Source organism: Lissotriton helveticus, chromosome 8, assembly GCF_964261635.1.
Source record: "Lissotriton helveticus chromosome 8, aLisHel1.1, whole genome shotgun sequence".
NCBI classification, from domain to species: Eukaryota; Metazoa; Chordata; class Amphibia; order Caudata; family Salamandridae; genus Lissotriton; species Lissotriton helveticus.
In genome coordinates, this window is record NC_136069.1 from 1,729,389,516 (window position 1) to 1,729,402,832 (window position 13,317).

A 13,317-nucleotide genomic window follows, 5' to 3' on the forward strand; every position below is an offset into this window, starting at 1 on the left:
GTCTCATCGTTTCATAACTGACCCCCAAGGGACCTCATCATTTAATCCATGTCGATTGGTACCCAATCGATGTACCCATCTTTGTTCTTTTTCAAATAGAGCACTCTCACTGCTATATTGCAGATGTTCAATGATGGACCACTGTAAATCGTTCGGACCATGCCCTTGTTCCAAATAGTGGGTTGTCAGTTTAGTTGTATTCCGCTGGCATCTAATATTGCTACGATGTTCTCCTATACGTAGTTTTATTTTTCGTGTAGTCATGCCCACATAACGTAAGGAACAGGGGCAGACTATTAAATAAACCACGTTACAGGTGTTACAATTGGTGTGTTTTCTCAGATGCCAGATCTTCCCTTCTTCCAGGATAAGAGTTTTCGTTGCTGTGGTCAGATCACAAACACTGCACCCACCGCATGGATAATGGCCCACCACTGGTGGTAAACCCCAGGTGGTGAGTACGTTTGGGTTATGTGTTTTGTCATTGGTCCTAACTGGTCGAGTACGCACCAAAGAATCCTTCAAGCTCTTCTCACGTTTGAAGGAAAACAGTGGTTTTTGCCACTCAACACCATTACTAGTTAGGATTCTCCATTGCTTGTTTATGATTCGATTCACTGTATTTGAGATGTTGCTATATGTAGTTACACATGTCAGTGGTGTTTCTGGTTCTCCTTCTCTGATATTGTCCTCTAAAAGGGCATCCCGGTTTTGATTTCTAGCCCGTTTGTAACTTTTCTTTAGAATTCTTTCTGGGTAGCCTCTGTATACAAGTTTTTCAGTCAAATCGTTAGCCTGTTTCTTATAATCAGTGATATTACTGCAGTTTCTACGAATACGTAGATACTGCCCGAACGGTAAGTTTTCCCGTAGGGGACGTGGATGAAAACTCGTGTAATGGAGCAGATTATTCTTACTGGTAGGCTTAAAATACGTCTTTGTAGTTAGATGGTCACCAGTCCTGGTGATAGTCCCATCTAAAAATTCAATGCTTTCTTTGCTGTACTGATGGGTGAATCTCAGATGTGGATCGCAGGTGTTCACCCAATCAAAGAAAGCCAAAAGGCTCTCCTCAGTCCCTTTCCATATGAGCAGCACATCATCAATGTACCTCTGCCACAGGATTACATTGAGAGTGTAAGGGTTGGTGTTAGCTAGTATATGGGTTTTTTCAAAATTGTAGACGTATAGTCCAGCGATGCTCGGGGCAAATGTACTGCCCATAGAAGTACCCATCTTCTGCAGGAAAAATTGGTTTTTAAACTGAAAATAATTTCGTTTCAATGCCAGAGTTGCACAATCAATGACAAACGTTTTAGAAGTATTAAAATCCCAAGGGGTCTGGTCCAAAGCATCCGCCAGAACCTTCAGAGTAGCATCCTGGGGAATACAGGTATATAAGCTCTCAATGTCTAATGAGACAAGAAAGCACGCTTCCTCAGGTGAAAAGGATTGTTTTTTCATGCAGGCCGATTATTTTTCGAGCCGTGGATGAGTCGTACCTAGGTGGAAATGCGGGGAGCCGCCAGCTAGCAAGTGAGTGAAACGATTGCATTTACATGCATTTGCAGTGAATGGATCGTATATCCTGTAGACCGTTCTCGGTTTTCTCTTTTGCAACCATTGGTTTACTTTTAATAACTAAAGCTTTGTAGTGGAACTTATGGTTACCGTAGAATGAACGTTGGTTTTTTAATACATTAGACCTAGGCGTTTTTCTACATTACATGTAAAAACCATTCATTTTGTTCTAGCATACCAAGCGGCATATAAGTGAGATATATATATATATTTTTAACTGCCACCGCTATATGGGAAAATAATTCTAGTCTCACGTTGCCTTCTAATTAGATGCTGCCGTGAAGATTTCCTCCACCACGGTCTTATGGGGCTATTACTCTATAAGTAAAAAAGTAAGTTATGTTGGTCGCTTACAATGCCTAAGCATAAGATCACCTATTTCCAGCTTTTAGGTGAACTCAACCCTTGCATTTCCCATAAAAGAGATTGTAAGTGTTTTTTGTTCTGTTTGTTTTCCCTCGACAGATTCTAAGGGGAAGATTTGCCCTTTGTTTTGTGTTGTTCGAAAAGACAATGGAAATCTAACAGAGTGAGTTACACTATACAATTTAATGTAAATTTTATTCCAGAGTCCGTATTTCTCTAAGGCGTGATACTGATTTGTTGATACATATCAGGACAGACAGTGCCTGTGATACATATGTCGTTCTTCTCGAAGGAAAACTGTTCATTTTTTAACCTTTGGATTCCAATAATTGGTAGTAGAGCTTGGGCGGTACTACGTAGCCAGGTGGGCTTAAATGATGTCCCAGGGTATTGGTGAACAATATAAGAGAATGCACGGATATCCAACTGAAATTGAAAATGCCAATAGTGGGATGTGTCTGGTCACCTTTCTAAGTAGAATGGCGACGGTCTTCTCTTCCCTATTTTAACATACACTTTTGGGTCCTGGCGGTGTCACATGGTGTGCTAGGGGTAGTTGAGAGATAATAAAAAATAGTATGTATTTTAATATTTGCTGTTTACTGGTTTCTTTCAGATTCCATAAAACCTCACAAAAATAGAGGTAGTGTACAAGACGCTTACCATAATAAAGGAACACAAGTTGGTAAAACGCGTTTATGTGAACAACCATCCACCGTGAGTAGACACTTTAGGGGGTGTACTGCCTCGCTGGGTGAGTTTTTTACATCTTTTTTGGTCCTGAGGAATGCTGGGTCGTAGAAGACCAGATAGCTGAAACATGTCGACCACCTTTCAGGACAGGGGGTTCAAATTTGCTTAACTCTATTCTGTCCGATTTATACACTTTGGTTTTAATTGAGTTCGTATCACCCCTTTATTAAAAGCGTTGGTTGAGGGAGTGATCCATACTCATTTTAACATCACATTTTTGGTCCGATGTACTTTTACACGCACTAACTACAGGGACCCAATGAAGACAATGGCAACCTTCCTTGTGTAGGTGCCTGAGGGTTCCTTTTTCTTCTTGGTTAACCCACTAACTTTAGTTCTGGCACACTCATTCGGTATGTATTGAGCACTATAGGGTGTGGGAGAAAGTTTTCACTTGTCTTTTTCTCTTGTTTTGTTGTCTATAACTCATGATACTCTCTAGTTGTTTATTATTGATTAAGTTAAGGGGCAGGAGAGTATTTACTGTGGCCCTTCTCTCTCCTATTGTTTATACACACATTTCTCCTTTTCACCTCAATCAGTCTGGGAAATTGCCAGTTTTCTTCTCCCAACCACAAGCAGTCGCAGAAAGAGCTCTACATACTCTGGATGTAAAAAGAGCACTCCTGTATTACATTGAAAGAACAAAACCTTTTCGTAAAACAAAATAACTTTTTGTATCTTTCTCACCACCACATAAAGGCAATCCCATATCCAAATCCGGAATTGCAAGGTGGATTGTCAAATGTATACAAATTTGTTATCACAAAGCAAAACACACATTATCCGTTCTTCCTAAAGCTCACTCTACCCGCAAAATAGGGGCTTCAATGGCACTCCTAGGGAACATTCCCTTAGATGACATCTGCAGAGCAGCTACATGGTCTACACCGCACACATTCACAAAACACTATTATGAAGATGTGCAGACAAAACAGCAAGCTGCTGTAGGCCAAGCGGTACTCAAAACATTATTTCAAACTGCTGCAACAGATACGGGTGGTCGCCGCTAAGGATGGGTACTGCTATACAATCTATGCATAGTGTGTGATCTGCAGTTCATATGCCTCGAACGGAAAATGCTACTTACCAGTATGCATATGTTCTTGGCATGTAGAGCTGCAGATTCACACACGCCTACCCGCCTCCCCAGCTACCTTTATCTGTTCAAGTATTGTCTTAATTAGACACAGCATACATGGGCATCGTTTCTGTTTCCTACAAAACTCCATTGTTTCCCTGCTGGCCAAAAACAATCTGAAGATGGAGCCGATGCCCATGCGCACAATCATCCAAAGGAAGAGTCCCCTATCTTGTGACTTCCAAAGACTTCTCCAAGACAAAAACAAGTGCAAACATCCAGGCCCAACACCAGCTGGTGATCTATGCATAGTGTGTGAATCTGCATCTCTACATGCCAAGAACAGATGCATACTGGTAAGTAGCATTTTCCTAACTTGTCACATTTGCTCACAGAGGTCAAGTGCATTACAGTTTGGTCGAGTAGATTTTTTGAAGTCACTAGACCTGCAGGTCTAGTAGGAATTTTTTGAGCCCCACTTTGAGGTTTAGTCATATAAACTGTACTATGTCGCTCAGTGTTGGAGCCTTGTCTATAAAAATAGATGATTAGCAACAAAGAAAACTAACGACCCTTTAACATCTCTATATAGGCTCGGTCTACCAAAAGCTATAATGAAAAAGTACAATTCCGTGTAGTAGGTGAACAGATAGACTGTGTTATGGAGTTACATTTGCTAGGCCTTACTCTGTAACTGCGTGGGGTTTGGTCTTTGGTCACAAGTACTTTGGTGTCTGTGTTGTTGCTGCTATAGAGCAAGAGAATTAGAAAGCAGAAGTCCAGACTGTCTAAACCTCTTACCATCACAGTGGTCCCCGTGCATAAATGATATTACAATTTTCTTTAGCACAGTACCATTGCATTTCAGTAAAAGAGAAACCAAACTTTATGGGTTTGATAAGAATTTGTTTTTAAGCTCATGGGGCACTTATTCATTTCCTATTTCTATTTCAGCACATTATTTACACCAATTCCCAGAAGAGAAAAAGGACATTCAAATCTTTTGTATAACTTTTGAGCACGACAAGCAGTGAATACGCCAACCAATCAAACTCTTCCTGTGACAGTGATGGGCCGAAGAAAGTCTTCTGAGGCACATAAGCATTCAGTGCCAGCTAAACAAACTTGTTGAAAAAAAAGAGAGACAGTGTGAACAATCGCTTTCTGTGTACCACTGGAGAGGTAATTCATGTGTAATGAGTATGACTCGTCAGTAAAGACTAAAATATGAAGAAAAAAAATGCATAGTACACATACCACACAAATGTACTGACGGCAACAGGATTTCTTAAAAGCTGACTTTAGCAGATCTGCATAGGTAATTTCAAAGCAGAAACGCCAGAAAACTGCACCGAGTGCGAGAACAGTGCTTCTACATTACCTGTTCAATAATTTACATGTGTACCTAATTCGGACGCATTACAAAGAGAGGTCATGAAAAGCAAAGAAAAATGATAAAATTCCTTTATTATATCATTTAATTGTATAATGCAAGCCTACCTGTGGGAGGAAGACACCGCTGTAAAGGCAACTGAAGTAAGAAGATCTAAAACACCCACAGGAGACAGTGACCCCTGGAGAGGCCATATAACATTTCCTGAACCTCGCTTCATTTTTTATTCTAAACCTGTTTATTAGCTTGTCAGAGAATCTTCAAAGGTGATACCATATACTAATTGTGTCAAAAAATTAATTATAAGGAAGTATATGTTTGAGAATACATGATGGAGAAACGTTATACATGTTGTGAATGTAGCAAAGTTTTCAATACACGTGGTGGTCTAAAGCAACATCAGTTAATCCATAATGCTCCAAGAGCATTTACATGTACTGTGTGTGACGAGGCTTTTGTTAGGTCGAACGAGCTACTGCTACACTATCGAATCCATACTGGTGATAAAAGATATACATGTGCTGAGTGTGGCAAAGACTTCAGCACACATGATACTTTGAACAGACACAAAACTGTCCACACAGGTCTAAAACCTTATAAATGTACAGAATGTGACAAGGCTTTCCTTACAGAGTGGCTTCTGATGACTCATCAGAGAAAGCACGCTGATGAGAAACCATATAAGTGTTCAGAATGTGACAAAGCCTATAGTACAAAGGGCAGTCTGACGACGCACCAGGTAAGCCACACAGGAATCATACCATATAGGTGTGTTGGGTGTCACAAGGCTTTTATTAAAAAGAGTCAGCTTAAGATTCATCAGAGGAGCAGAGCTTGTAAGACACCATACAAATGTACTGAATGTGGCAAGGTTTTTGACAGATTAAATAGTCTATCTCGACATATGACAGTACACACCAATGTGAAACCGCACAAATGTACTGAATGCGACAGATGTTTCTCTAGAAGTGACAGTCTAAAGACGCATCAAGCATTACACACAGGACTGAGGCCATACAAGTGTTCTGAATGCGACATGGCTTACATTCAAAAGTCAGATCTTTTAAGACATCAAAGAGTTCATACTGGAGAAAAACCATTCAAATGCTCTGAATGTAGCGCAGCTTTCCTACAGAAGGGGCATCTCACAGTGCATCTGAAAACCCACACTGGAGAGAAGCCGTATAAATGTACTGAATGTGACCAGGCTTTCATAACAAAAGCACAGCTGGTGTTTCATCTGAGAAACCACACAGCAGAAAAACCATATCAATGTTCTGAATGTGACAAGGCTTTCAAAAAAATGTGTCAATTATTGCTACATCAGAAATCACACACAGGGGAGAAAGTACATACATGCACTGAATGTGACATGGCTTTTATTTCAAAGGGACAGCTGGTGACACACCAGAGAATTCACACCGGTGAGAAACCATATAAATGCTTTGAATGTGAAAGATATTTTAGGACAAGTGGTGACCGTAACAGACATCTGGTATCCCATACAGCGATCAGACCATATAAATGTACTGAATGTGACAAGGCATATTCTAACAAAACTTCTCTGGTTGCACATCAGAGAATACACACTGGCGAGAAACCATATCCGTGTTCTGAATGTGACAAAGCATTCAAAACAAGAAGTTATCTAAAAGAACATGAGGCCGTCCATGGTGGTCTAAAACGATACAAGTGTACTGAATGTGACAAAGCTTTCTATAAAAAGAACCATCTTCTGCTGCACAATCGTATCCATACTGGCGAGAAGCCACATAAATGTGATGATTGTGGCAAAACTTTCCGTATAAAAGAAAAGCTAAAGATACACCAGAGAATTCACACCGGTGAAAAACCATATAAATGCTCTGAGTGTGACCAATATTTTAGTACAAGTGGTGCCCGTAATGATCATCTGGCAAACCATACAGAGTTTAGACCATATAAATGCACTGAATGCCACAAGGCATTTTTTAAGATGGCACGTCTGAATATACATCTCCGAATCCATACTGGTGAAAAACCATATAAATGCATCAAATGTGGCAAAGTTTTCGGTTCAACCTCTGCTTTAAAAGAGCACATGGCAGTCCACGGAGGTCCAAGACCATATAAGTGTACTGAATGTGATCACACATTTTATAAAAAGAGATATCTCATGCTTCACCATCGCATCCATACAGGTGAGAAGCCACATAAATGTGATGATTGTGGCAAAGCTTTTCGTGTAAACGGAAACCTAAAGATACACCAGAGAATCCATACCAGTGAGAAAAACAATAATTACCTTTAATAAGGAAATGCAAGGATTGTAGCTTGTGCCGCTGTAGATCACATGGTCTGCCTACTACTGATGTGTAGTGGTGGAAGTAGATGTGTGTACGTTGTTTTTCTTCAGAGAAGTCTTCGTGTGACACTTCCCTTAGCCCACAATGCACCAGGGTAAAGAATGAAACACTGATTGTTTTTCCTCCATTTGGTTCGGATTCAAAAGAAGTACACACCAGCACCAGATAACCATCTTTAATTGCAAGATCATGCCCCACCGGACACCCTGGTTCACCATGCGGTCAGGAAAATAGCATGTGCCCAAGCAAATGGGAATCCCCTCCTCCTGAGAACAAATGTAAGAAAACTGACACATTAGGGAAGCGTGGTGCAGTTGGGGCGGCAATACAGTTGGGTACTACCAACTCTTGTTAAACTCCTCTCTTTAAAATCCTTATCATTGGGAAATATTGGTGTAGTTATTAAAACACCTGTCAGAGGTGTGCTAGAAGAGAAGGAAGGAGCTGTTACTGGAAGGCAAGGCTATAATGAATATGAAAATGAGGCCGAGTTCTACATCGCAACACCAAACATCCCACCTCAACACCACACAAAGAGTCAGGAACACCAGGGAGTGTTTCAAGGTTGAGCACAAGCACTTCTACCAAATGGTGCCATTGAGGTAGTGCCCTCACACTAGGGGGTCCAGTGAGTATACTCCCTGCATTTTGTCACTTTATTCTTGACCACAGTCCACTGAATTGCGAAGTTATTTCAGAGCACTTTAATATGACAGTGCTGCAGGATGTTATCTTCTGCACAGGAGACAAAATGGCAACCATGGACCTCCAAGAAACCTACTTCCACACCCCCATACATTTAGGACCTCACCACTACCTACTGGTTGTGGTAAACGGCCAACACTACCAACTCAATATTCGAACCTGAGGGTGTTAGCAGCCCTGAGGGTGTTTACCAAATGTCCACTCGGGTTTCAGCAAATGTTTGCATAAATGACACGTCATTCCAAATCTGGGTGACTGGCCGATAAAGAACAGCAGCGAAGAACAATGCCTAGCAGTAACTCAGGCAGCAGTGTCTCTGCTACACAGAGTAGGGTGTATGGTAAATTTAAAGAAATAACATCTTGGCACAGCAAATGCAACCTTTTCTGAGGGCTACATCAGACGACATCACAGAAAGGCCTCCCCAAGCCCCTACGGTGAGGACCGTGACGAAGCTGTTGGTAATTATAGCTTAATGTTTAGCATTAGTCACCCACACAAGAATGCACGTTCCCACTGCAAGAATGTCTGGCTTACCAGTGGTAACAAGAGTAGGGTCAATGGGAAGGTCAAGGGTTAGTGGAACAGAGTTCAGCACAGTATCAAGTGGTGCCACAAGGAACAGGACTGGTCATTTCTGGAGCCTCAGCTGCAAGTGAGCATTACTCTTCACTCATGGGAAAGGGAACACAACTCAACCACGACTATTCAAACTCGTCTGAGTACCTGGGCACGGAAACAATGGGATTGTCACATCAATTCTTCAAACTGACAGCGATTGCTTTGGCATGCAGAGCGATTTTCATGCTCATTCAAGGGAAACTGTCCTGGTAAAACCATAATATGGCCGCCTTTTACTTTATCCAGAAACATGGGGGAAAGGGGAGCTCACACTCCTCTACTGTAAGCCCTAAATCAAACAATCGAGCATTGGGCCGTTCCCAATCCTGCTTCACTGCTCCACTAGGGTGGACAACAACTTTGTGGTCCTGCTAAGCAGGATGCATCAGTTAGCCTATGAATGGGAGACCTATAGTTCTTCAGCAGTACTTTTCAGAAATAGGACACACCCACAGCTGATCTGTTCACCACCACAGAGCACAACCTCCTGCTATCCGCACTCACTGTCGGTGGGTAATGCACTATGGAGAAACTGGTCAGGGATCTTTGCCTGCACTTTTTCTCTGCTGCCTCTGATCCTAGAGTGTGGCAATGGGGAAAAGGAGATTAAGAACTATGACTCTCATCCGGGTTTTCCCAAATTGGTCAAAAACTGCTATAGTGTTCAATGCTGCCAGAAATGCCTGTCCATTTGCTCAAAAGGTTACCCATAACACCGGACATTCTGACTCATCATCCGGGTCAGCTCAGATGTCCAAACCGCAGGAAAATGAGCCTAGCAATTTGGCACCTGAGGACTTCAAGTATGGAATTTACAACTACTTCAGGATTGTGTACAAATCCTGTGTGAGGCATGCAAACCAACCACATGGACATGCTTAGTCACAATATACAAAGAATGTGCCCATTACTTTCTAGATAGACAGATCCGCTCACTTCAACCATGAATTCAGGTTATTTTTCATTACCTATTGCACTTTCAAAAAGCTGGATGAGTATACCTGTATTCAGATACATGGAGCTGCAGTAGCTGGCAAATAGAGATAACATATTCTTATTTCAAAATACAGCTTGTCAAAGACTGTAGGGTTATTTCTGCAATAACCTCACTGACCCCTGCTTGGGCCTTTAATAGGGTGCTAACAGGACCTATGGGACCTCTGTTCGAGCCACTACAGTCTTGTGGCATGGCATTTCAGTTATGTACTGTAGCCTTCCGAGTTGCATTTACCTCAATAAGGAGAGTTAGTGAATTGCGAGAGCACTCAGTGGAAGAACCTTCCATCTAGGCTCCCATAGAGTTGTCCATGGTAATCAGACTGCTTAATTGCGTATTTACTTCTTCACCCTAAGACAGCGGCAGAAAGGGCATTACACACATGAGATATCAAGAGAACAGTCATGTACAGCACTGATAGAACAAACTCCATCTGCAAGAGCAAGAACTGTTTGTTGCCTTTGAAACAACCTCACACATTTCTCAAGGGTGGGATTGCGAGATGGATAGTGAACTGCACACAGACATGCTATGCTTAAGAAAAACATTGCTTGCTGTTAGGCACATTTCATTAGAAACAAGCATTTGCAATGCACTAGGGCTCGCATTACTGATAGTTTGAGGTATTGGCATTGCAAATTATAATGCAACACCAGTAGCTTATACTTTCAGTAATGCAAGACCTAGTGCATTGCAAATGCTTGCGTAGTGAGCCAGGAACCAGCATTGTATGTCTCAGTGCAGTACCACAAGCTGCTCCTAGAGGCCACTAGTGAGCGAGGCACCAGCACTGCTTGTCTAGGTGCAGTACCGCACGCTGCTCCTAGAGGTCCCTAGTGAGCAAGGCCCCTGCACTACTTGTCTAGGTGCAGTACCGCAAGCTGCTCCTAGAGGTCCATAGTGAGCAAGGCACCAGCACTGCTTGTCTAGGTGCAGCGCCCCATGCTGCTCCTAGAGGTCCCTAGTGTGCAAGGCACCAGCACTGCTTGTCTAGGTGCAGTGCCCCATGCTGTTCCTAGAGGTCACTAGTGAGCAAACCACCAGCACTGCTTGTCTAGGTGCAGTACCGCAAGCTGTTCCTAGAGGTCCCGAGTGAGCATCATAAACTTTTGGTCACATATGATACTGCACCCAGCAGAAGATCGGGTAAATCCACCCTACCCATAAAGCATTGCATGCAAGACAGTACCACGAGTACATTCAAATACCGTTGTCCATATAAACAATTAGTAGCTTTGAAATGTGTCAAAATAATTATTAATTAATTCCGCATTAGGTTGTACTCTATGTGGAGCTAATGAAGGGAAATGTATAGAAGGTCTAATATAAATGTGGGATGTGCTGGTGAGTAAAGTAACCACTGCAAACCTAGTTTAGGACCTAGTGAGTGTTCAGTCTGAAGGCCTTTAAAAAAATAGTGCCTTGAGGTTGTAATTAAAACCTAAGGCATAACAACACATGTAACGGGGTGTCCACATGTAACGGGGTGTCCTCGTGGGAGGTTACAAGAAGAGACAAGGCGGTACTAAGGAGGGACTACTAAGCCTAATGACCAATGAAAAGCCACCATTTACAAAGGACAGAGACAGGAGCCAATTAAAAAGATGGGCGGGAAGTAGGCGGAGGTTTATGCCCAAATCCTGAATATAGCATGTCTCGAAGAGACAGCACAATGCTGCCTAGACGAGACCTAAAAAGGAAGGAAATGTGGCCTTCTTAGGGAATTTTACCGTAGCAGGTATCTGCAGAGCAAGCTGCAAGCATAAAAAATTACTTACCCTGTAAGCATCTGTTGCTTGTACTGCTGTAAATTCAAATGCGGTTGCCACCTCCCGGGACGTGAGCACTTATCTCAGATGTACGTCGTAACTTATTTACAATGCACCGTACACATTTGCTGTCTTGATATGTAACACTCCACCTACATTACGTACTCTCAGGGAGAAGAAAATTCAAGCTGGGTTCTTTGTCCTGGTGCATTATGAGCTAAGGGAGAAGTCACAATGTTGCTTGAGACGGAACGCTTCTAACTTGCAAATGTCTGCACTGAACACTAGCTAGCAGAAGTAAATGTAAAATGTAAATGTGGGTGTACTTGTAAAGCGCACTGTGACTCCATGGAGTATCCTGGCGCTGAAGACCGCTGGGGAACCCGTCCTGGTTTTCCCTGTGAGATGGTTCCTTTCTGGGTATCTCCAAGGTGAAACCAGGCATCCCCGGCGTCTGTGGGGGGCCGTTGTAGAGATGAGGCAAGCTTAATGCCCAGAGTTGCCGAGTGTGTTCCCTGGTTAGAGTAGGCACCGAGGCGAGAATTATCGTGTCCGTTTTGACCCTGGTCCTCGACCCTGCCGCGACGGGAATTGAACCCTGGTCCCGGGCCGTTCTCTGCTTACGGGTCTGCCGCCTCTAACCAGTGAGCCACACCACTCCACAGAGTGGTGTGAAGTATGAAGAGCGTGTAAATCTACAGCACCACAATATACAAACAAGGGTTCCAGGTTATGCAACATTGTCCTTACTGTACACCAGTTAGATTTATCAAATTTTTATGTTTATCTGCATATTTTATGATTTGTTATTTTATTTGCAATAAAACCCTGTTATGCTTCCATCATAAAAAAATATCATCAGAAATCACTCTATGCAGAATGTCACTTTCTTCATTGGGATTTCATAGAATTGTCCTTCTGTACAGAATAAAAGCTACCCTACTGGCTTGTTTGCATGTTGTCTTTTAAATGGTGACAGGAAGCATTTGTCAAATTGGTAGTTTCTTCAAATTGACTGTTTTCTTGGATAGTTTTTATAAAAAATGCAACTTCATTTAGGGGACCAAGAACAAACGGAACACCCTCCCACATGGGAAGAGATAGCTTCCGCCCTGGCGAGCCTACCGGACGGCAAGACTACAGGCTTGGATAAGCACTTTTTACCGCAAATTAAGGAAATCCTCACCTTAGTGATCGTTTCAATTTTTAATGGGACATTGCCACCCCCCTCTTGGTCCCTAGCTAAAATAGTGATCTTTCCCAAAAAAGACAAGTCTCCTCTCGAAATGGCTTCCTACAGACCAATAACCTTAATAAAAAACAGATTCAAAAATATTTTCAAAAATGTTAGCAACTAGAATCTGAACAAAATAGAGGGTGTGGTATCCAGATGGCAACATGGGTTTATCCCTAAAAAGGGAACCACAGAATATGTCCGTAGGACAATTACGCTGTTCGATGCCGCCAGGATGTCAGGAGACCCGATCGCATTAATTCTACTCGTTGCTGAAAAAGCTTTTGATCGGGTCTCCTGGCTATTCCTCTGAGACGTTTTGAGGAGGACTGGCTTTGGACCTTAGATGCTACAGGCAATTCAAGCTTTATATAAAAACCCCGTAGCCATAATTAGGATCAACAAACAGCTTACAGAACTGATTGAAATCTCACGCGGGACTAGGCAGGGGTGACCCTGCTCTCCACTTCTT

The 13,317-nt window shown here is 42.4% G+C and overlaps 1 protein-coding gene across 3 annotated transcripts in view; it reads left to right on the top strand.

The window, feature by feature from the left end:
- The window catches only part of LOC144773671 (uncharacterized), an 88,123-nt gene extending 75,566 nt beyond the window's left edge, over window positions 1-12,557 (top strand). For all 3 annotated transcript variants that reach the window (XM_078658823.1, XM_078658824.1, XM_078658825.1), the window contains one exon: window positions 4,736-12,557. In XM_078658823.1, the coding sequence (XP_078514949.1) occupies window positions 5,503-7,464 (1,962 nt within the window). In that variant the 5' untranslated portion in view covers window positions 4,736-5,502 and the 3' untranslated portion in view covers window positions 7,465-12,557. The remainder of the gene's footprint in view (window positions 1-4,735) is intronic.
- The last annotated feature ends 760 nt before the right edge of the window (window positions 12,558-13,317 follow it).